The sequence below is a fragment of the Malaclemys terrapin genome, chromosome 1, assembly GCF_027887155.1.
Source record: "Malaclemys terrapin pileata isolate rMalTer1 chromosome 1, rMalTer1.hap1, whole genome shotgun sequence".
Classification (NCBI taxonomy): Eukaryota; Metazoa; Chordata; order Testudines; family Emydidae; genus Malaclemys; species Malaclemys terrapin.
Genome location: NC_071505.1, coordinates 342,256,357 through 342,281,774, shown reverse-complemented (window position 1 = coordinate 342,281,774; position 25,418 = coordinate 342,256,357). Strand labels below are relative to the sequence as shown.

Below are 25,418 nucleotides of genomic sequence, written 5' to 3'. Positions count from 1 at the left end.
ATGGGCGGAGCCACCAGGTCCGGGGCCCGCCCCTCTGAGGTCACAGAGCTCAGTGAGGCCCAGACCGCCAGAGAGAGCAGACGTCCCGGGCCACGCTCCCGCTTGGGAGACAGCCGCAGGCCGCGAGCCGCCTGCTACTCCCCCCCCCCCCCCCGCCAGTCGAGCCTACCTCTCACCAGGTACCCCGAGGAGGACTGGCCAAGCCTGCCCCGGACCATCTGCCCCGAGGAGGACTGGCCAAGCCTGCCCCGGACCATCTACCCCGAGGAGGACTGGCCAAGCCTGCCCCGGACCAGCTACCCCGAGGAGGACTGCCCAAGCCTGCCCCGGACCAGCTACCCCGAGGAGGACTGGCCAAGCCTGCCCCGGACCAGCTGCCCCGAGGAGGACTGGCCAAGCCTGCCCCGGACCAGCTACCCCGAGGAGGACTGGCCAAGCCTGCCCCGGACCATCTACCCCGAGGAGGAGCCAAGCCTGCCCCGTGCCAGCTACCCTGGGGGAGAGCTGCCGGACCGGCCCCAAAGCCCCGCACCCGAGGAACCGATGCTGCTGGACTGGCCCCAACCCAGCATCACCAATGAGGTAGGCCCCGAGGGGGAACATGGAAGTAGCCCGGGGGTAGCCGACCCCGGTCAGGCTGCAGACGCATGTGAGCCAGTGTCAGTGTGTTTCGGTCAGGATACCCCACTGACCAGCACCGGTAGTAACCGCTGCTAGGGCCCCGGGCTGGAACGCAGTGGAGTGGGTGGGCCTGCGTTTCCCCCCTGCCACCCTGCACGGGTGGCAGGTTTCCCCCTCACCCGATGCTCAGGTGTAGGATCCTGGGCTTACCCTAACTGCTTGTTTGCTCAGCCCCTGCATCCAAGGGCCTGAGCTGTGACTGTTTGTGCCCCGCCCTGCCCCAGAGGGCCTGAGTTCCTTAACTGCTTGTTTGCTCAACCCCTGCCCCAAAGGGCTTGAGCTGTGACTGTGTGTGCCCCGCCCTAATCCAGGGCCTGGGCCTGCTTAAACTGCTGGTTAGCGCTCAGCCCCTGCCTAAGGGCCTGAGCTCCCTGAACTGCAGGCCGCTCAGCCCCACGTAAAGGGACCTGAGCTTTGACTGTCTGCGCTATAGTGAGCCGGTGTGGCACCCCTCCGTCTCGGAGGGTAGAGCCCCGCGGGGCGTGACCCTACTACACTAGCCCTCGTGGCTTTGCAGAAAGCTTCAAAATGTGACTCCAGTGCCCCCTAAAGTTTCAAAAAGCAGAAGGCAAATAAAAAGAACACCAAATTGATTATTTGTACTTAATCTCATGATTTTAAAGCCAATCGTATGATATTTGGCGAGCCTGACTCATGATTTTTGAACATTTGGGGTTGGCAATACTGTGAGAGAAAGAGAAGGACAGAGGGCAGATGAAGAAGCAAGATAGGAACGGACAAGCCAGCTGAAAAAACATTGAGGTTTTTTTGCAAAATATGTAGACAAAAATGAAAATGGTTTTGCTTCCATGGAAATTTTTCCTCAAAAATTTTCAGGTTTTCCTTGAAGAAAAAACAAAGAATCAAAAACTGAACATTTGTCAGGTTTTTTGGTTCTGAAAATTTCTGGGGGTGCAGGGATTTTTTTTATTCTTTATTTTTGTGGTTTCATTTTTAGGGATTTTTGGTCAAAAATCAGAAAATTTCGAGGAAACAATGTTTTTCAGAACTTTTTTCACGTCTTCAGAAAAGCCACTTTATGAAAGAAAAACTTCAGCTGCCCCAGCCTCTAATAAGAACTGGTGCTGTGCAGCTACGAAGCTGTGGACAAGCAGTTAATGTCTCCAGACACCCCCTCTGAGGTAGGTGGGTATAATCGCTGACACACTGGGAACAAAAGAGTCCTGACTTGTAGCCCCCTGCTCTAAACCCAAGATAATTCTCCCGGCCCCTTTTCAGTAGCAGTTGCAAACCACTGGGACCTTCTCACTGCTGTGTACAGTGCAGACCTTTGTCTGATCCTTTGCACCATATGTGCCCCCAGCACAGACAGGCCTTACCAGGGATCAGACTGGCTCTGCAGTTAGGAGAGATTTGTTCCATCCCCCCAAGCATTTCTTAACAGAGCCAGCCAGTCTCTGCCAATGTGGACGTCTGTGGGAGCGAGAGCTGCTGAGATTGGGAAACTGCTCTCTCACTCCATCCCATAACATGCTGTGAAGTCACTGTAGATTTAAATGTAGTGGCCAGATCCATCCCTGGCATCACTCTAATGACTTCACTGGAGTTGGACCAAATTCATCCCTCGGGTTATTCCACTATCTTCACTGAGTGCAGGTGAATTTGGCCCAGCACTTGTCTCCATGTAAAGAGAATTCTGTGCTGTGGGATGGTAAAAGGAGCCTTGCAGTTGTGGGACCGTTAGTCAGCGTAGCCTTCTGGCTCATGACTGTTTCACCTCAGTAGGGTGATCTGAAACCACTTTTAGCTGAAGGTTGTTACGTTTCAGCTGTTCTTTGTCTCTTTAGACTAGCGCTGACTGTGAGGTCATACAGTAGCGAGCACAATGGGGCCCTGATCTTAGCGAGGGCAACTAGCTGCTGCTGTGTCACAAATAATAATAACAGTAGTAATGCACAAGGATAAATGGTGTTAGTGCTCCAGGATACCACAAGCGGCGATGGTTAATCTACCGTCCCCTGACATTTTCAGGGAAGAATTTTCCCTCATCAGTGTCTTTTTAGAAAGGGGCTATATTCCGATCCCCTAGCTCCTGCGGATTTCCTTGGGATTATTAAGGTTCAATGTCAGCAACGGGTATCACGTTAGAGTAGCTGCAGTGTCTCAAACTACCCTGCAAATTGAGACACTCACGAGTAAAGGCCCCTTTTGAACAAGTGGGTCTGAGTCTCTGTGTTCCTCAGTTTCCATGGGCCTGGTTTTCAGAGGCACTGAGCCCACACAGCTGCCACAGACCTCAAGCAGAGTCACGAGTCCCTCAGTACGCGGAGAAATCAGGGAAAGCTGGCCTAAGAGACAGGGAGTCAATGGCAGAGCTGGGACCCCAGGACAGTCATTGACTTTGTCACATGCTAAGGACCCTGCTGAGGCTTTTCCTGCCTAGCCATGCTGCAAGGGGCTCCGGGGACCACACCAGCAGCTGCTCCCAGAGCCCTGGTGCGCTTTGGAGGGACAGCAAGCACTTCCTCCTTCCCAGCCCTGACCCTCCGGCCTAGCCTGACATCCCCCATGTCCTTTGGCTGCGCAGCCCCACTTGCAGTCCTGACCCCCGCTGCTTGTGCGCAGGGTCTCTTCCCTGCAGGTGCACAGGAAGAGGGAGGTGGCGTCTTTTCTGCTCAGGAGCATCCAGAATCCGGGTTTAACCCCTTAACAGCTGCCGTAGGGAACCGGCCAATGGATAAGGAGAAAGAGCTGCACTCACCACCTGGACCAGTCAGACCCTTGGACTGAGGAGCCCTCTGGTATTTTAATCTGGGTTCGCTCCAAACTTCTAAGCCCAGCACTGCAGCCTCCCTTGCGCATGGGGAGAATCCTGGAGGGGGCTCCCCACATTGCACTCAGCATTGGCTAGCGGGATGGCTGCTGAACAGTGCAGCACACTGAGACCCACTCCCACAAGGCTCCTGAACTCTGCCAGCTTGGGAAGGGAGAGGCCGAGACCAAGGAATCAGACACCCGACTGAGCTCAGCGCTGCCACTCAGCCACAGGACTGGAGCCTCCTTCCCTCATCTTCACTGTGCCTCCGAGGACACTTTGTCAGCAGTTACAGCAGCTACATTTGGGACAGGATAACCTGAAGAATACGTTCAATGGGCCCAATTCACTAACACTCAATGGCACCTCCTTGCACCACATGGCTCCCTGCACCCTTTCCACTATTACCCCTGGTTCCCACCTCCTGATTGGGACCCATGTCCCCACCCCTCTTACTTTCATAGGGCTCTGGCATTTGAGCCCCCAGCTTAATGAGGTACTTTCAGCTGAGGGTGACCCCCTCATTTGGGACTAGTTAAGCACAGTTCTGCTTCCCTGTATTCATACAATAAAGACAACACCATTGATAACAGCATCTCACTACTCCGGCATTCAGCACTAAAGTGATTTGTAACCCAACACCAGGCAAATTCAATCACTTTGAGCAACACAGCTCTATCTGCTGGATATCTTGGCAGAGTAGGTGTGTTCATGTAAATACAGTTTGCTCCCGGAGTCTCTCCCCCTCCCAGCTCGCTGTCAGGAGAGAACTCATTCAGACCCTGCTTACACGTACAACACTAATGTCTTTCAATAAACTAGAGTTAAGGATGGTCTTGGGATTAAGCAGTGGAGTAGGACGGAGGAGGGCCAAAGACTTCCTGAGTGACCCTGGCTGAGTCACATATAAGCATCAGTTCCCTGTCTGTAGGGCCAGTAATCCTGTCTTGTCTACTTAGATTGTAAAATGATTCTCATGTACGGGGGGAATCATCAGCAGTTCTCTCATACCAGGTTTGCAGCCTGTCTGCACTTCTAGAGCGTGGCTTAGAATCTCATCTACTCTTTTCCACCCAGTGTTTCTTCTTAGATTTCAATACAGGAAACGGAGCACAGAAACAGCACACTTTTGCACCAGTGTCTGAAATGCCCATACACCCTGAAATAATAATATTCACAGCAGGGCTGGCCAAAACTGTGCTGACAGAAAATTGGGGTTTTGACAAAACAATTTTTTTGAGTGGAAAGTGTCTGTTTTCTTGGAAACTTTTCCATTTAAAAAAAAATGGCCAAAAATTGGAACATTTTTGATTTTCAAACATTTTTCAGTTTGGGGCAATTTCTGGCTTTAAAAGTTCAGCCAAACCCCCCTGAAAAATCAATCATTTTTGGACGGAGATTTGCTGAAAACCAAAAAAACATTTTCAGGTTTTTGATCAAAAGTTTAAATTGTCCTCAGGAAAAAAGCCATTGTCCAGCCAGCATTAAACTCACAGGTCTATATATTGCAGAAGCCTAAAAGCTAGGGCCCATATTCTGCTTCCGTTGAAGTCCATGGCAAAACTCTTATTGACTTGAATGGGAATTTTCCCCAATGACAGACATATTGGTTGGATAATAGTACATATGAATGACTGAAAACTGACTGTTGCATATGGCCAGGAGAAAATGTGATTCAACCTCTGTTACCATATAGTATAGTAAAAAGATACTACACATGTGTGTGCATGCGTTGTTTGATATGATCACTTGATCCGAGTCAGACTGATCTCAGTTACACCTGTGTAAATCTGGAGATTCTCCACCAGAACCAGTGCAAATGCTCCAGATTCACATTGGCGTAACTGAGATCAGAATCTGGCTAGAAGCATGCCCACTTCAATGCATGCCAACAGGCAGGCAGTCCTAGAGACCGAGTGGCTTATGCTCTGTCATCAATAAGTACACACTTGTCACTGTATGTTATTAGCTGTTTAAAAGTGCTTAAGCCACCCTACATATTTCAGGTGATTAAAAAGGTTATGTCATCAGGAGGATTTAAGGTGGCTCCGGTGATGATGTTGCCATAGGGCAGCTGAAATTCTTATGCCACCTTAAGGATTTACAATGCTTTAAAATCTTACCCCAGTCTGGGGCTGTCCGATGGTTCCAGGAGGTACTGACTGATGTCTTCACTTTCAAAGGCGCCGTGCCCAACCCCCACTGACCATCAGCAGGAGTCAGGTGCCTTTAAAACTCTGCCCTTTCAGCACTTGGGGTGAAATCCTAGCCCACTGAAGTCAATGGCATTGACTTCGCCAGGATCTCACCTTTAGGCTGCAGCAGGGACCTTTGAAGGATACAAATGACCCAGCTCTGGTCCCAAAGCCCAGCTGCTCAGAAGCCAGCCTCCCTTTTCGTGAACAGAGGTGAGCTGCCTGGCTGCTTCTTCTCCTAAAATGTCCTAGCGCCTGTTCCGCCATGAGGAGCCCTGGCGTCTGCTCCACAGCGCACGACACCCATGTTGACATAACACCCCAACTGGCCCTATATCCTCCCTGTGGAACAAACACCCGTGCTGCAGTCTGGGGAGCTGCACCAGGGAAGCTGCCTTGTACATGGAGGGATGTGTCACACCTTGTAGGCACATTCCCCTACCAGCAGAAAGCAAGATGAGCTCAAATCTTGCCACTTTCAGCATCAAGTGGATAATCGTTTCTCTGCTTGGGCATCCCCCTCAGGACCAGTATCTGGAGAAAGGTACCTGCCCGGAAGCTGCTGCAGTAACAGATGAGAGGGAAGATTGAAAAAAACGGGTTTGTTTAGTCTGGAGACAAGAACACTGAGAGGGGACAGGATAACAGTTTTCAAGTACATAAAAGGTTGTTACAAGGAGGAGGGAGAAAAATTATTCTCCTTAACCTCTGAGGGTAGGACAAGAAGCAATGGGCTTAAATTGCAGCAAGGCTAGTTTAGGTTGGACATTAGGAAAAACTTCCTAACTGTCAGGGTGGTTAAGCACTGGAATAAATTGCCTAGGGAGATTGTGGAATCTCCATCACTGGAGATTTTTAAAAACAGGTTAGACAAACACCTATCAGAGATGGTGTAGGCCAGTGGTTCTCAACCAGGGGTATGCAGCCCTCTGGGGGTACGCAGAGATCTTCCAGGAGATACACCAACTCATCTAGGTATTTGCCTAGTTTTACAATAGGCTACATAAAAAGCACTAGCAAAGTCAGTACAAACTAAAATTTCATACAGACCATGACTTGTTTATACTGCTCTATCTACTATACGCTGAAATGTAAGTACTATATTTATATTCCAATTGATTTATTTTATAATTATATGGTAAAAATGAGAAAATAAGCAATTTTCCAGTAATAGTGCACTGTGACATTTTTGTATTTTTATGTTTGATTTTGTAGGTTTCAAGTAATATGAAACTTGGGGGTACACACAACAAATCAGAATCCTGAAAGTGGTATAGTAGTCTGGAAAGGTTGAGAGACACTGGTGTACGTCAGTGGTTCCCAAACTTTTCCTGTCGTCCCCCGCACACCAGTAATGGAATCTGTCTATGCCCCCTCCCGCCCCCATTACTGCTCAGCATGGGAGCTTGAGCTGAAGGTGGAGTTTCGAGCAGAACTGGAGATGGGGAAGGAGCTGGGGCAAGAGGCAGAGCTGATCTGGGGGTGGAGAGAGAATGGGGTAGAGCTGGGCTGGGAGCGGAGCAGGGGCTGGAGCAGGACTGGGTGGTGCTCCCTCCCTGCCCCCTGTGGGGGCTGCTCGGGCCCCACTATGCGCCCCCCCAAAAGTTCCTCCACGCCGTGTGGGGCATGCCCCACAGTTTGGGGACCACTGATCTAGCTAATACTTAGTCCTGCCATGAGTGCAGGGTGCTGGATTAGATGACCTCTCGAGGCCCTTTCAGTCCTATGATTCTATGAATCTATGAATTGCACTTTGGGAGTGGAAGGCCAGGTAATGTGGTGGAGATGCTGCTGATTGGGTACTTGGAAGGACTTGGTTCTAGTCCCAGATCTGCCCATGACCTTGGCCAACTCACTTTACCTCCGCTTCTCTTCTCACCCTTTGTCTGGTGGTCTATTTGGAGCATAAGCTCTTCAGGCCAAGACTGTCTCTCATCATGTGTTTGGCGACTGCATCACAATGGGGCCTCCAGACACGTAATAACAACCAGTTAGTAAAGCGGTGGAAGTCCCTTCTGACTGAATCCTGCTGTTCTAGGTATAACATTTGGCATCTAGGTACCTTACTGTGGTGATGGGTAAAGTGGATGACCTCTATCCGTTGCACCGTACCTTAAAAATAGAGACAGACATTGAGCCACAGTTGCCCTCGGTTCCTTGAACTGAACAGGGCCATGGAGATACCTGGTATATACAGCACTATAATTACACAGAACCAAACAGAGACAGAAGTGAGGTTTTAAAATGGAGCTACAAGCACAGCGTAACCCTCTTTCACCTCACTGAATTGCAACTCTATTTCCATGTGAATGCGTCTCCGCAGGAGCCATAGTGGATTTTAGAGCTTCCTGAGGATTAAACCCACCTCTGTGTTAAGACCACCTTTTGTTAGTCCCTTAAGTGACTGCACAAAAACCAGGCTTTACGGTCCATGTTTAATGTGATACAATGGCCGCATTGTCAATTACAGCAGAAAATTCCATTACAAACAGAATGGCATTCAGTGTTGATGCAGACGTTTGCACTGCATTCTGGGTGGATCTTTGGGGGTCTCCATTCTCTCCAAGTCTGTGGTCGTTCAGTTCCCAAAACCACTCACATAACTCACGCCAAACCAGACAAATCAACAAACTCATCTTTCCCACCCCGATGGTTCGGAACGACGAGGTCTTAGAGCAAATGACCAATGGCACAAGGACTGTGTTTATCTACGCAACTGCAGGAAACTAGTAAAAAAAAATAATTTTCAAAAGGGTGAATAATGACTTCATTTTTCCCTGCTTGCAGCATCTTAATGAATTATGCTGAAGATGAAGAAATATAGTTACCTTAATATGACATAGCTTTGCTAAGCTAGCAGGCTCCCCATGCCAATTGGCTGGATGGTTTAAATGTTTAATCACTCGTCTTTCACAAGTGGAACCCTGGTTTGAATCCAGCCCTAGAAAGCAAGCCTGATTAATGTCTGTAAAGGTCCTGCCATTAAAATTACAAAGAACTGGTAGTTTCAGGCACCCGTAGACACTTGTCCGCATCTCAGCAGCACTCCAGTGCATAGTTGGCAGCAAGCGCATGGATGTTTGGTTAAAGGTGATCCAGAGATGTAATGAAGGAGGAGGCTTAGAAGCTTCAAGGTTCAGATCATTTTTTCCCATGCCAGTATAATAATTTCATTTTCATAGGTCAAATGTTGGACATCTTCCCAATTTGCTCTGAGCGAAAAGCCATTTGTGGCTGTAAATTGCCACTTGGGCTCCAGTCTCCTTATTTATTGCCGTCTTCAGCAATAACACCCTCACAAAAGTCACGTTGTTTTACAAAAAGAGGATTTTCATGGTGAAGACTTTCAAATATTAAGTACCAAATGAAAAACCGTAACCTGGTTTCCCATTCCAATGGCTTTCACTGGTTTTCCTTACGGCGGCCCACATGTCCCCCTCTGAAGGAGGAGAAAACAGGACGGCCTTCACCCTTAAATCAGCACAAGTGGGAGCACCACCATGGGACTCTCTCTGATGATCTGTGGAGCTGGGGCTGCGGAGGTTTGGAGGAGTCACTTCAGGGTCTGGAGCTGGAGAGCAATGGTTGGACGGGCAAACTCCCTTTTGCAGATGAGGACATCTTCCCTCTACGCTCACAGCCCGGCTGGGAGAGAGGGTAGAATGGTATGGTCCTGGGAGCCAAAGCCAATAGGATGTGCAGCAGGGGAACAAGAATAATACTTAGCAATTATCCTCCATAGATCTCAAAGCACTTTGCAAAGGAGCATCGTTTTCCCCATCTGTAAAATGGGACTACTGAGACTCAGAAGAGTTAAGTGACTTGCCCAAACTCACACACTGAGCTCTCATGATTCCCAGTCTGCCTAATCCCAAGGCCTCACAGTGAAGTGAGGGTCAGAGACCCACTCAGTGGTACGCCAGGGTCCACATTGTTCTGTGTGGATTTCTCTGCAGATTCACTGGCGTAACTGGCACAAAATCCTCCCTTCTCACCAGCAAGGAGAACCTGTGTCTTTACGTGATACCTGCTACCTTACTGCATTTGGGGTGCTTGTTTTATGCTTCCGCAGGAGAGTAGCATATGGCCCAAGGCATGCTAATTCCCAGTGTGGCTAATGTTTAAATAAGGTCTTGCTCCAGCAGCCTTCTGCAAGGAAGTCCCAAAGCCAAATCTGAGATGTGCCCAGATCGGTGTCCATTTGCTGACACCAGAGGGCAGGATTATGATAGCAGGGCAGGATCCGGCAGAAAGAGAGCTTGAGTTGGGAGGATGACAATTCTTCATGAAAAACAAATAGTTTGGGCCAGATTCTCATCCCCGTGCTCATGTTGAGTAGCACCATGGATAGCCACAGAGCAGCCACCTTATGTGAGGGAGCATTTTACTCCCACTTTGTGCCAGCATAAACAACTCCACAAGGTTTAAAGCAATGGCTGTTCAAGCCTCTTCGTCTTCGCAGGCAGTGATAACAGTAACACTGACTCGCCTCCTTTCATTTTCATCAACTTTACTGGGTGTCGTTCAGTGGAGTTACTCCAGATTTACACCAGTGTAAGAGACAGCAGAATTGGGCCCTTAGCATTTACAGATCACCTTACAAGCATCAGGTCCCTTCCCTACTGCTGCTCCCATTGGCTCCAATGGACATGCCTTGCATAGAACCGCAAGACTCAGCCAGTGATTCCCCACCAAGCCCCTCAGTCCATCAGAGATGAGATTTGTTAATCTTACAGAATCATCGAATCGTAGTCCTAGAAGGGACCTCAAGAGGTCATAGAGTCCAGTCCCCTGCATTCACGGCAAGACTAAGTATTACCTAGTCCAGCAGTTCTCAAATTGTGGGGTCAAATTGTGACCCCAAAGTGGATTAAAATGGGATCACCAGGGCTGACTTGGACTTGCTGGGGCCCAGGGCCAAAGCCGAAGCCCGAGCCCCATCACCTGAGACTGAAGCCTGAGGGTTTCAGCCCTGCATGCTGGGACTCAGGTTACAGGTCCCCCTGCCTGGAGCTGAAGCCCTTGTGCTTCAGCTTTGTTCCCCCCCACCCAGATCAGTGGGGCTCTGGTGGGCTCAGACTTCAGTCCCCCCCCTGGGGTCATGTAGTAATATTTATTGTCAGAAGGGGGTCACGGTGCAATGAAGTTTGAGAACTCCTGATCTAGACCATCCCTGACAGGTGTTTGTCTAACCTGTTCTTAAAAATCTCCAAGAATCTCCAGTCTTCCACTCGTGTTACAAGCCCTGGGCATTTTAGGCATGGAGGGGGGTTTGTTCACTGTTGGATCCTGAGGGGAGGTGGTGGCAGCTATTTATTTACGATGGATGGAGCGGCCTGCTATTAGTGTCATGGGGCAATGATTCCAGGTGGTTCGCTTTACCTGTTGTCCGGATGCCCAGTAGAGGGTGTGCCCCTGTTAGGTAGAATACATTCTTCGGTCCACGTTGAAAAGATAATGTAATAAATAAGCAATGTCACAGCCCTGTAAGGTACTGGCAGCCCCACCTTCCAGCTGAGGAGACGGAAGCCAAGGCACCTGTGGAAGCCAATTCAGAAAGTGGCTGTGTCTGCTCCAGGTAGCATACTCAAGGAGCTGAGAAGCTTCAAGAAGAGCTGTAGTGTTCAGGTTACCTCCCAGAGCCCCACACATGGCTTCCTTGTTGCAGACTATAGAAATGTAACAAAATAATTAAGGTGCCACTCACACCTGTTCCCCGCCATAGAGGCCTGGACTCAATGACCCCGAGGCCACTTCCAGTCCTATGTCCTTCAACAGTCTTCTTAATCAGGTCACGTGTTTTTTTGAGAGTGATCCTTTGGGGCCGTGTAAAGGCCTGTACCATCCCTGCATGCCCCTTTGTGTCCCAGTGGGGTATGCCCCACCTTGATTTACCCAGATTCGGCAGCAGTGGGTTCGCTTTAACAGCCTGTGGCAAGGAGAAGCCACCACACACTAGCAAAATGGCGCATCCCCTTTTAATGAGGGTTCAGGACAGGAGCAATCACAATACACAGTTCATGAGGGCCTCACCTCAGGGCCCTGGTTCAGAGCTGCCACACTTAACGTCCACCAAACAAAGTCTCTGAGTTGGATCAGGCTGGTCTCCGGGAGCCTGAGAGAGAACCCACCACCCACCTCTACTCCCCTCTCTCTCGCCTAGTTGCCTCTTTAAATAGCCCAGCCCTAGGGCAGGGCGGGGCTTCCTTCATTCCACACCGGGCTGTCGTGGTGGTAAGCTCCAGCCTGTCCCTAAAGGGGCAGTGCGCTCCTTCACCAGCCCACTGGTGAGCCCAGTGAAGTCAATGGCAGTTTTGTCATTGATTTCTCTGGAAGCAGGTGAGAGCTCCTTGTGCTGGGAACAGCACACAGAAGTTGGCCCTTTTTAATCATCCTGTGGTAGCTTGTGAGATGAGTGTCTGACTCCAGCAAAGGCCTTTGGCTCTCTCAAGATGGAATTCCATCTGCTTCAAGAAGGAGCAAGTTCTTCATCAAAACACAGCGGTCACTGACTGCCTCCTGAATGGCAAGCCTGGGGAGGCATTGCTTTTGATTCTGACTAATGGACCATGCTGGATGGAAACGTCTCTCAGACCTTGAGCACTGCCACCAATGTGATCCCATGTATCCCCATGTTTTAAACATCCTAGGTAAAAACAGGCCATCCCATATCTCAGTCATGCCCATGCTTGTCCCTCTGCCCTTCAATGAATAATAATTAACCATAGGGGAAAAACAAAGACAACATAATCACTGCTATTTCAGACCTAGGCTTCCTGGATAGATCTCTGATTAGAAACCAATTTTGGAGTTCTACCAGAGGCTTTCTGTGTGACCTCAAGTGAATCACAGCCTCAGTACCCCATCTCTAAATTAGGGGAGTTGCAAATCCTAATTCCTTAGCGTTGGTAAAGTGGTTTTGATCTTCAAATAGAAGACAGAGAGAACTGCAGAGTAAACAATGGCCTCCCTCTAGACCCAGGTAAAGCTGTCAGGAAAGTACCTCTACATGTTCAGTGCTGACTAGCCCCTGCAAGGAACGTAACAATAGCCTATGAGGTCTGAAACTGAAATATCAAAAGAGGGGAAGCTCTCCCTGCTGTTTGCCATGTCCATGACGGACAGCTACAGCAAGCAGAAACCAGTGCATTGAAGAAGATCCCGTACTATGTGAATGTTCAAATCAACGTGTCTGGTCAATACTTGCTATTCTAGCCATTGAGGGTGCATCTACACAGCGAGCGGTAGCGAGTTTCAGAGCTTGGGTCAACAGACTTAGGCTCATGCTACAGTGCTAAAAAGCTGTGTAGACATTTGGGCTGGGTCTGGAGATCCGTCTCTAAAGCCCATCCCTCTCCCTAGGCTTCAGAGCCTAAACATATACAGCTGGTATATGAGCAAATCTCTCCACCCAGGCTCTGAGACTCGCTCGCTGAGTGGGTGCTTCTGTCGGCATAGCTAACGTCATTCAGGAAGATGGTGTTACTACACCGGTTGGACTATTGCTGTTGGCATACATTGTATCTACACCCGGGAACTCTGTCTCTAGAACTATACCCATGAAGCTGGATCGGCAGAGCCCATGTAGCATAATCATGGCTTCTGTTGGGGAAGACTGCCCAGTTCAGTAAGGGGTGTTCTCAGTGACAAACCATTCAAATGTGGGTGTGGAAAAGAGCCTTCCCTAAGCTTAACCTGTTTGTCAGTCACAGACATGGTGCTCATATTTATAATAAGGAAAGAATCTGATTTGCTTTTTTCCTCTCTGTCTAGTGCAGACCTGGGTTCTATGTGCCGCTTTCTTAGGTTGCGGGAGGTCGTACATTCATCAGGTCTACAGCTGATGCAAATTGGCATGATTCCTTGACTTCACCAGAGCTGAAGATCTGGCCCTCAGTATTGCTTCTCTTTCAGGGGCAACAATCTCTTGCTCTAAGCTGAACCTACAAAGCCTTCATTTCATCTCCTAAATCATCGTCTGCAGTGGAATGTAAACCTAGCTTTCGCCTGTGAAATATGACCAGATCCCAAAGAGCTCGATGTCACTGACCGAGCCATGGTGGGCAGGCCTAGTGGTGGAAGTGAGAGTTTGGCCTAACAGTCAGTGTTCAGGAAACAAGCCCAGGGTGAGTACCGGAGCAACAGGAGCCAAATGCCAGAGCTGGGGGTTAAACCAGTCGTAAGGCAGAGGTGGAGCCAGGGATCACTACTGGCCTGACAGAAGCCAAATGCCAGAACCAGAGGGTTAAGTAGAGTCATAAGCCAGAGGCAGAGACAGGGATCAAAGATAGCAGTCTGAGGCTGGAGGGAAGTGGGGGCTGGAGGGACTGGAACAAGGGCAAGCACAGCTAAAGGCATGGTACGCATCAAGCAGTCACTGATCTGGTGTAGGAGCCAGGCTTATAAGCAGGGCTGCTAAACCAGCAGCCAGTCAGGGGCTGGGCCATTCTGTCAATTCCAAGGCAGTGCAGCTAGCAGGGAAGTTAGTGGGAGCAGGCCAGCAGCTGGTCCTGGCTGGTCTGGTCCCTGACACTCTGGGTTACAGAAGTCATGATCACAGCTCTCAGCAGTTTATCCCCACCAAATCTCTGAAGGTTTGGAGGTTTGTGTACCGTTACCGCTGACTTGAGATGGGGACATGGGAGAAACTCACAGTTAAGCTTTGCTGACCCATATCTCAGCTTTAGTAAAGCTTTTGATACGATGTCATATGACCGTCTCATAACCAAACTAAGAAATACAGCCTAGATGAACCTACTATAAGATGAGTGCATAACTGGTTGAAAAAGCATTCCCACAGAGGAGTTATCAACAGTTCGCAGTCAAGCTGGAAGGGCATATCGAGTGGGGTTCTGCAGGGATTGGGTGCCTGTTCTACTCAGTATCTTCATAAATGATTTGGATAATGGCATAGAGAGTGCACGTATAACATTTGCGGATGATACCACGATAGGAGGGGTTACAAGCATTTTAAAGGATAGGGTTATAATTCAAAATGATCTGGACAAACTGGACAAACGGTCTGAAATAACTAGGATGAAATTCAGTAAGGACAAATGCAAAGTACTACACTTAGGAAAGAATAATCAGTTGTGCAAACACAAAATGGGAAACGACTGCCTTGGAAGGAGTACTGCAGAGAAGGATCTGGGGATTATAGTGAATCACAAACTAAATATGAATCAACAATGTAATACTGTTGCAAAAAAAACTGAACAACATTCTGGGATGTATTAGCAGGAGTGTTGTAAGCAAGGCACAAGAAGCAATTCTTCACTGATAAGACTCAACTGGAGTATTGTGCCCAGTTCTGGGCACCACATTTCAGGAAAGATATGGACAAATCGGAGAAAGTCCAGAGGAGAGCAACAAAAATGATTAATGGTCTAGACAACATGACCTATGAGGAAAGACTGAATAATTGGGTTTGTTTAGGCTGGAGAAGAGAAGACTGAGGTGGCACAGGATAACAGACTTCAAGTAGGTAAAAGGTTGTTATAAAGAGGAGGGAGATCAATTGTTCTCCTTAACCACTGAGGACAGGATAAGAAGCAATGGGCTTAAATTGCGGCAAGGGAGACTTAGGTTAGACAATAGAAAAAACTTCTTAACCGTCAGGAACAAATTGCCTAGGGAGGTTGTGGAATCTCTATCACTGGAGGTTTTTAAGAACAGGTTAGACAAACACCTATCAGGGAGGGTCTAGATAACACTTAGAATATCAGGCTTGGAAGGGACCTCAGAAGGTCATCTAGTCTAAGCCCCTGCTCAAAGCAGGACCAATCCCCAGACAGATTTTTGCCCCCTCAAGGGTTGAACTCACAATCCTGGGTTTAGCAGGCCAGTGTACAAACCACTGAGCTATCCCTCCCACCTTAGCTCTGCTTCAGTGCAGGGGACTGAACTGGATGACCTATCGAGGTCCCTTCCAGTCCTACATTTCTGCAAGTCAGAAATCCAGCAATCCAATAATTCTTCACAATGGACCAGCTCTTCAACTGGTGTAAATGGCATAGCTCCACTGATTTCAACGGATCTTCATCAGTTTACATAAGCTCAGGCTAAGGCCCAAAGCACGTACAATGCGGTGCATCCATTTCCAATGCTGCTCCTGTATCCAGCGAGTTATGGACTGGGCCAGCCAAATGAAAGAGACTGTCTACGAATGTGCATTTATTGGTCAGCTTGTCTGTCATTGTAGCAAGTGCTGAGTTGACAGTGGCATGGTTGGACTGAAAGTCCGTAGACGTGGCCAGGCGGTTAGGGGAGAGGCCCTGTTGGGCAGGTTCCCAAGCCCACATGCCAGGTTATTAACAAAAAAAGTGTGTGTAGCTGTTATTGAAACATAATGTTATGGCTATAAAAAGAGTCGACCTACTCAGGGTGAGCTGTGTTTTCATTTTACTTCTGTCTGGGCATATTAAATGATCAAGAATAAAATTTACTGAAGGTCCACGTCACCCACACATACACACACAACCCCTTGCCTCTGGTTCCTCCAAACACTAGCAAGGGGATTGGCTGGGACACGTGAAATTCTGTATTACACTCCCAGCCCCTCCTGTATCAGACTGTGGAGAAGTCTCGTGCTCACTCGCAGATAAGTGGGTCTGAGTCTCCTCTCACTCCGGGGTCACATTGGTGTGACTCTGTGGGGTTACCCCAGTGTGAGGGAGGGGATAACTGGGCTCATTAAACCCATTATCCACACAAGGGGTGCCAAACACACAGACTTTCTCCTTACTCTTGCAAAGGGATTAGACCTATTAGAATACAAGGGACCTCCTGACTTGGGAGGGGAGCCCTTCTCAGCCAACAGGCCCATAAATTCTACATGGAGATCAGCTCTTCCATTCATGTGTCTGAAAATATTTCACTGGGCAGCTGTCCCCTCCCCCCCCCCGATGCCCAACACATCCCAGGGGATTACCCCACCTCCACTCCCAACTTCTCAAATAGAATGTAGTAATAATCTCTTACGTTTTTCTTGGCCCTGTTCACCCTGAAGTGCTTTACAAGCTACTGTAGCTACAAGGTTCACTTTCCCCACCACATGCATCCACTTCTGGGGAGAATCACAGCAGCCTTTAAACAATGGGCAGCTACCGCACACTAATGTGTAGGTGAGGGATTGAAGAAAAATACTGTATTGAATGGAAAAGAGATGGGGAATTCTAGGTAAGCAGCCATTAGAATTTAGCTGGGGTTCATACTCTTGTGAAAAGTGCCATGGAATCTCTAAGGACCATAAAATTAATGTTTCAAAATCTGAAATCAATGAAATGAGTTCAGTGGCAATACACTGAGGTAAATCCAGAGTAACTGTGAACCAGATCCTGCTCCCATTGAAATCAATGGACACATTTCAACTGACTGCACTGGATCAGGCCTTCTATTCATGTATATTTCAATAGTCACAAAGAATCCATCCTCTTCTGGGCCTTTTCAGGCTTTTGTGTCAATCCTTGTTATGCCCATAGATTGTAAATTCATGCCACACCCCTCTTCACTTTTCAGAGCAGGGGACAAATGAGCAGGGGTTTAGTTGCCATAGGTTTTCATCAGGGTCATGCCCTCACCAGCTAACCTTGTTTTAAGTGTGTGTTGATCAGTATCAGTGTTTCAAGCGCAGTTGTAAATAAAAAGTAAAAAACGCCATCTGGTACAGAAAGTCCAGGAGCTGATCTGACAGCCCTGTGTTTACGGAGGGCTTCAAAGGAAAAGTATAGAAAAAGCTGTGAAGGGGACTTGTTAAAATAGGCTGGGTTCTTGACCTGTTGCATCTTAGCTACTCTTGTATCAGCGCTGACTTCTACACGTGCACTAAGTCCTGGTGCTAAACATCACCATCGAGCTTCTAGCGGGTTGTAGCTACCGCACATACATGGAAACAATTTCCCTTTGCACTTGTACACAGCACGTCTCATTGGAGGATCTCAAAGCATGTTAATGAGGCCTCATGACCTGCTCCCCACCAGACATGGATGCGTTAGTGTAAAGTGAAATCTTCTTAACTGGAGCACTCCTGTGGACAGCCCCATTAAAGGGCCATTCCCAGCTGATGGCCTAACCCTGTACCCAAGGCAGTCATTGGGAGTTTTGTTGTTGACTTTAATGGAAGCTGGATCAGGCCTTATGGAAAGGGGGTCTTTAAAAAAAAAACACGTCAAAATGACTTCCAGGCTCAGTGGTAAAATAATAGTTCCTGGATTCTCCAGTGACACTGATGTGAAACAGGCTCTGTTTCACTCTACATTAGCAAAGTGCATGCGACCACAGTCACATTCTTGTTGAGTTCGTGGCCTCAGTGGTATCCCAGGGCAGTGGTATTCCACAGATTAATTGTGCATTGTGTCAAACAGTACATCCTTTTATCAGATTTCAGTGTGTTGACTTTTAATTTCACAGGGTGCCTCCTTGTTTTTGTGGATTGAGGAAGGATACATCAGTGTTCCTCATTGACCTCCTCTAGACCAGACATCAGGAGTGGCAGAAGCACCCTAAAACGGGGGAGGCATAGGCACCCGAACCGTGGCCCCGCCCTCCTGTGCCCCGCCCCCAAGGCCCCACCCGCACACCACCTCTTCCCCCCGAGCACCTGCCCTCCCGCTGGCCATTCCCCCGAGACCCTGCCCTCGCACCGCCCATTCTCCCCAAATCCCTGCCCTTACACTGCCCCTTCACCCAAGACCCCGCTCCCACACTACCTCTTCCTCCCAAGACCCTCTACCCCTGTCACTCGCCCTTACGGCAGGTAAAAAGTGATGGGGCCATGGCCCCTGGTTCACCCTGTTCTGGTGCCCCTGCCAGACATTCTTTTTTTTACAGTAGCATTTAGAAGCCCCAGTGGAGTTCCTGCTGTGCTAGGCCGCGCTGTGTAAGCACACAGCAACAGACAGTCCCTGTCCTGTAGACCTTACAATGTAACTAGACAAGACAAAGGGAAACAGAGGGGAAGTAACTTCCTCGAGGTCACCCCACAGGTCTGTGACAGAGCAGACAATACAACCCAGGCCTGCTAACTCCCAGTCTAACACCTTATCACTGGACCACTCTGCCTCTCAGATTTCATATACCTCATTCACATCAGCTTTTATTTATCTCCTTGCTATTCTGAACTGCCCTAAACGTTATTACCTCTCCCCATGGGGGAATCCATGTCTTTTCTTGCTTTTCACTGGACCATGTCTAGGTTTGCTACGTGTTCCATGAAAGACTTATGCCAGCACAGATTAACATTCTTGTGCCAGGCAATAGTTAACTACAGTGGTGTGAGCAATACTTCGATGACAATGCATGAGGAGATGTGATCTTGTCAGTTCCGATAGTTTGGCCTGGATCTGTACCAACCGGAAGATGACTAAAGAAACCCGGAGCACTGCAGAAAGCAATGCTGGAGTTTCATTAGTTGGCACGCTCCTCCTGGAGTCAACACTGAAGCAATACCCTGGCAGGGTGTTAGGGGGCGCTGTGTTTCTGGGGTGGTGTCACCCTTCAAAGGACTGAAAATTGTGATCATGACCACATGGGGTCATTATAAATCTCGTGGCACTTTCTGTAACAACATGGTTACAAATCCTGGCGGCCTGCGCTAATTTCAATGCAGGTAACTGCATTCTGCTCAGCTGCTGGTCCTCATTTCTAATGAATAAGCTACTCCGCACTTCTTGCCTTAAATGGCTGTGCACTGTTTGCGATGTGTTGATAAATATTTACCATGCTTGAACCCTGTTTCAGTAATCTGTGTGCTCACCATCTGGAATGCCTTCCGTCAACCTAGCAGTGTCTATAATGGGGCTTTGGTTGGCTTAATTACGTCTCTTGGGATTTTTCACACCCTGAGCCACATAGGTAGGTCAACCTACATTTGAGGTGTAGACCAGGCTACAGGCACATCTACACTTTGAGTTGGAGGTGTAAATTCCAGCTGGAGAAGTTAGTTCTGACTGATTTATAACCTCGGAGGCAGGCTACCCCGAGTATGTACCCATCTGAAATGCTAGCTACATCCGCAGGGCAGCCAGCCCCTCCCATCTCTGCAGCGACACTCTGTAGTGCAACACCCACTTGGCCTGAGTCCCAGGCCAGCATCCTAACGCCTGGCCCATCCCTCCTCTTCTGTACACATCTCCAGGCTATTTGTGCAAGCTCTGAGGGATCTTATTTCCCACCACAAACCTCCATTCCAGTCCATCAAATATTTCCCGGTTTGGAGAAATCTCCAAATCCCAGCACGAGGAGCCGCTCCCTCTGATCTTGCACGCGCACTAAAAATGGATCTCTGCATGACCAGTTTCGACCGGGCTCTTTGTAGATTCGCTAGCTAATAACCGTATGTATTGGATTGATTTTGTTATTTTGTGCTAGCGTGGGGTTTACATTGTATAAGGGAGCGCAGTGCATTGGGCTGGGCTCTTAAATCATCATCACACTAACAGCCAGACTCGCCACCCTTACACTGAGTAACGCCTCACTTTTCATGTCATCTCATCGTTCTAGATCATCCCAGCTAGCTCCATGCACTGATCCTCCTTCCTTCACGTGGAATCGATCAAGCGAAGGTGCTTACATGGCCCCCAACACTGCAGTATCTGAGCCCGTCTCACTCTTCAGTGTATTTATCCTCCCAGCACCCCTGTGAGGCAGGGCAGTGCTGTTCTCCCATTGTACAGATGAGGAACTGAGGGGCTAAGTGACACAGTCTGTGGCAGGTCAGGGACTTGATGCCTGGTCACCTGGATCCCAGACTAGTGCCTTAACCCTGGACCAGCCCTCCTCTCCGAAGAGGGGCTCAAGGCCTCCAATGCACCGTACCCACACTCTGAGACCTCTCTGTGCTGTCTGCGACCCTGCTGGGGAGGAAGTGGAGTCAGGGTGCACCGGGGTGCAGGGGGTGGGCCAGGGACAGGATTTGCAGAGGATGTGCACTGTCCACATTCCAACCCCAAGGATCTACGCTCTGAAGTTAATAAACTGCCAGGTTTGCTCTGGATCCCCCTGCGGATCCTTGAGAGCTACTTCAGCCAGAGGGATAATAACCAGTAGCAAAGCTCCAGTAGTGCTGCATTGGTGGGGGGAGGGGGCAGGAGGGGACAGAGCTGCTGCAGAGCTACAAGGCTTCATGCAGATCCCAGGGGCAGCTTTTCCGCAGGGGAACAAACTCTACCACCCCATGAGAGAACGATTCAGGGCAATCTCAGCTAGGAAATTCCCGTGTAGGCTTCCTCCCAAGAAATCCCCTCCTACAGCTTTTCACCTGGGAGGGAACAATCTAAGCCACTGATTTCACTGGGAGTAAGGATGGCAGAATCTGGACCTAGGTGCGTGAACCCACAGCACACACATTCACAGTAAGTGGTACATACCCGTGTCTATGCACTCAGACTAAAATCTACCAGCCTGTGCTGCCATTGAATCACTTTTGAAGCCCTTGGCTAGAACAACATCTAACCCTTTGGAACTTGTTCGCTGCCTGACAGCTGAAAGCAGACAAGTTAACAGGTGCAGGAGCTGGAGTAGCCGCTGTCTAGCTGCGTATAAGAGAGACCTCTTCTGGTCAAAGAGAGGAGAGTTATGTCTACAGTCAGTCCTGCTTTCTTTTAGCTCACCAGCTAAAGGCTCCTACTTCTACCTTGTAAGCTCCCCAGCTAGCATTGCCCCTCCATCATTGCTACCTGGGAGAGCCTTCCGCTGAGTTAGCACTGATCTCAGAGATGTAGCTTTGAATTGCCATGTGCCTTGCAAAATCAGCTGTAAAGCATGTGTGAAGTGGCTCCGCTGATTTGAGCAACATCTACTCACATACCTCAGATCAAGATTAAGCCCTAACACTTTTATATGCTGTGGAATAGGAAGAAGAAGAAGCAGATGAAGCCATAAGCTTTGGGCACAAAACTCTATGTCTTAGTTTCAATATGCTAAACTGCATTACCAGTAGTTTACCAGTTTCCAAATTGCATGTTGGGATGTTATTGCATCTGGTGAGTAAATACTAGTGAATTAAATAAACATCCCCTACCAATAATATAGCCTGTCTCACTGAAACTCAGAGGTAAAGCGAGGAGCTGCTGGGGTTGGAGTATAGGGCTTTCCCATGTCAGTGGACTAGATGCCAAAGAAGGAACTCCTCCTGCATTATGGCCAGCAGAGAGATGCCCATGCTCATGTCCCACTGCACAACAACCTCCCTGATGAGTTTATGAAGGCACAACGTAGGCTTGCTGTATAATGTGAGCAGAGGGGAAAGCTGAAGACGGCAGACTAGAAAAAGAAGTCACCCATGCCCTTGTTCCTAAATCAGGTCGTTAGTAGTAAAGGACAGCCAGACAATTGACCAGGCTCAGATACACACTTCCAGTCGGAACTATTGCTCCGAAAAAATATCTCCTTGGGGGAGTGGGTGGGGATAGGAAGTTCTGCAAGGTAAGTAACAGAATCTTATATGTGCCTGGTACCAAACTCATCCCTAGCATAATGGCTGATTTCTGTGGTGTTGCCTCATAGAGGAATTTGGCCCATTGTTTCTAAAGGCTATTCGCCAGTCAGTGGAAATCTGCAGCTCCTACCTGCACTGAGAAGCAAGAGCAAAGTAGAGATTGCCAAACTGGATCAGTTCCGAGTTCTAGCTAGACCAGATCCTGCCTCTGACAATGGCCGGCACCTGATGTGTCGGAGGAAGGTGCAAGAAACCCCACAGTGGGCAGATGTGGGAGAACCTCCCTCCCACGAAAATCTCATCCTAATCCCTAATCGGTAGGGAATGTCTTAAACCCTGAAGCATGGGGCTTCAAATCCCTTCCCAAGCTCTTCGGTTAGTATCAACTATCACAATACTAGGAATTGTTTCTGTTAGTGATACTTTTGCCTTCTGATTAGCTCTGTCAGAAAGTGGAATGATTCTCAGTTGCCTGGGCTTGCCTTGGAAAACTTTCCTTACCAGCCCTGTATCTGCCATGAGAGGAAGACCCAGGCATGGAGGATATTCAGCAAAAGCAGCGAGGGCGAGCATGAGACTATTGCTAGGGGGATATCGAAAACGCTTGCAGGTGAACCAGAAGCATGTGGGTTCTGAAAACAAGACCCTCTAGAAAAGGAGCATCAGTAGCTCGCTGCACTTAATGAGAGCCTGCACTGTACTCACTTTGGACGGGAGGGAGAGAGAAGACATTATAAACAAAAGCTTTACAGGTAACAACTCCCTTAGAAGCTAGGCAGAAGAGAACGCATCCACACTAGTTTTCAACGCAAATACTTCTATCCGTTTATTAACAAACCTTTGCACTTTGTTAGCACTTCTGTTATTATCACTGATGCCTGCATGCAAGGCACTTTATGGACAAGTATGAAGCCAATACCCTAAAGACAGGATCTCTAAGCATTTTAGAGACTGTAATGACTTATACCTCAAACACAGAACACCACAGTGTTACTGGCCCCATTTTACATATGGGGAAACAGAGGGGTAAAGAGACTTGCCCAAGGCCACACACAACAAGCCTCTGGCAGTGCTGGGAATAGGGGTCAGCTCTCCTGCATGCTAGTAATGCAATCTAATCAGAAGGGCACCTTTTTTTCCTCCATAGCTGTAAGGACAAGCCTCCCAGCTTCAATCCATTGGAACACCGTGCTCTGAGTTCCTTACCACAGACTTGCCACAAGCAGGGCTGCTGTGCCATTGCTCGTTTCTCTTTGGAACATCACTGGTGCAAAAGCTGATTGCTCAAAAATCATAACTCCCCGCACCTGAGAGTCTCTTCTGGGGCAAGAGGTTCATTGACATGTTACTGACACTGCATTCTGTCACCTGAGTACGGATGCCTGGTTAGTACAATCCGGAGCATCAATCAGTAGCTCACGCTCTTTAAGGCAAAGCTGTCTCTAGCAACTGAGCTGTTCACAACCTTGTGACTCAGGTTCTGATCTCAGCTACACCAGCGGAAAGCAGCAATAGAGCCAGTGAAGAGAATTTACGCAGGTGGGACCCAGATTAGAATCTGACCCTATGTTTTCAGACCTGGTACCCACTGCTGTCAGCATAAGGGAGACCACATGCTAGTAATACATGCATCTCTGCACTTATTCCTGCCAAATGCAGCCTTTCCTAATTATCACTCATTATCCATGATGATCATTCCTTCCAGACACAGAGACAGAATCTCTCGGGGAAAAATCCCCCAGCACACAACTGCACAGTCCTGGTCCCCATCATTGAATTCCTTCCCTCCCATACTTCTCATCCTTAATCATTCCTTTATATCTTATTTTTTAATCGCTCTTTACTTACGAGCTCTGGCTTCAATCTCAGAGGCAATAAAAAGCAGCAAAAATCCCAGGAAAAAGGAAAACTCTCTGATTTCAGGAATCATTCTTCCTTTCAAGGGGAGGAGGGGGGGAAAAAACCAAACCCCCAAACGCTTTCTTTGCAGAGCGTTTACAAAGGACTCAATATCCACCAAGCTACTTAAGAGCAGCAGCAAGCGGCCACCGAGTCAGCATATGAGACACAGGCACGACACAGCTAATTCCTTCTTTACTCAGAGCTCCCGCCAGCAGTTTGTTTTAGTCTCATCAAAGGCGCCTCCTTTTGGGGAAAGCGAGGAACTTTGTTAGTTGTTATTTTGAAAAAAAAATCAGCACTTTTTATTTTTTTTATTTTCCCACTTTTTTTTTTTTTTTTTTTAAGTTTTGTGAAATTCCTCTGCTTCTTGGCTGCACTAGGGGAGGGGCTTCAGTGAGGAGGATTTGGAAAGAGTGGAAACATATTAACCCCTCCCTTTCTGCAGCCTTCCCAGGAATATTCTCTCCCCCCTCACCCTGTCATGGTGAATAACATTCCTAGGATTTTTCCCCCACCGTGCAGTTTTCTCCCTTCCCCCCAAATACCTTATCCCTTCTGTAGAAAAAAAACCCCCATACTGAAGGTTTCTTACAACACATCAAAGGCTGTAACATCAGTTTCACATCTGATATGTCCCCAGTCGGGGAAACGTATCCTGCTCTCAGGGTATGTCTTCACTGCAGTTTACCCAAGTCCAGGCAGCCAGGTGAGCCAACCCTGGGTGTGAATGTCCACCCTGCTAAGCCACGCTCAAGTCATACCCCTGTAGCTGCGTCCACGCTGGCGCTGGGTTAACCTGAGTCAGGTGCTAGGATTTCTGGGGCGTAGCCCATGGTTCTTAGTGCTGCACTGAGCTGTGCCACGCTAGGAATCGTTCCACAGTGTACTGTGGGAGAACTTGTCTATCTTTCCCAGGCCCCTGTGTGGAAGTGTTCTTAGCCTGCCAACCCAGCAAACTAAAGTACTTGTGGCTCAGCATACCAAGAGGAAATCAATACTCTACTAGGTCTTATCATCACTAACTGCTTTGTTCATAGGATGGGACCTATGGTTTGGAAGTCCAGAGATGTGGGTTTCACTCCTGGCTTAATCACAGATATCCTGTTTGACCTTCATGAAGTCACTTAGCCACTCTGTGCCTCAGTTTCCTCTCCTATAAAATATGGATAATGTTGTCCTTTCTCCCAAGGGCGCTGGACTGCTTTGGGTTGTTAATGTTTGTGACGTTAATGTTATTTTTTTTACAGCATACTCTGTGTGCCTGGCGTAGAAGAATATAGAAAGATAAAGGGTGAGATCCTGGTGGTGGACATTCCAGCCGCTTTGCATTCCTAGGCCCCTCCTTCTCCGCTATCCCATACAAGGAACAGGGCCAAGCCAAGGGAGGATGGATGGAGCATCTCTATGTCTTGGTTACTGGATTGGCTCC

General features: G+C 48.5%; 1 protein-coding gene across 1 annotated transcript in view; it reads right to left on the bottom strand.

Moving 5' to 3' along the window:
• Nucleotides 1-24,126, bottom strand: part of CHRDL2 (chordin like 2) — a 64,335-nt gene extending 40,209 nt beyond the window's left edge. Inside the window, exon 1 of the mRNA XM_054018048.1 lies at nucleotides 23,936-24,126. Coding sequence (XP_053874023.1) covers nucleotides 23,936-24,017 — 82 coding nt within the window. The 5' untranslated portion in view covers nucleotides 24,018-24,126. The remainder of the gene's footprint in view (nucleotides 1-23,935) is intronic.
• Between the last annotated feature and the right edge of the window lie 1,292 nt (nucleotides 24,127-25,418).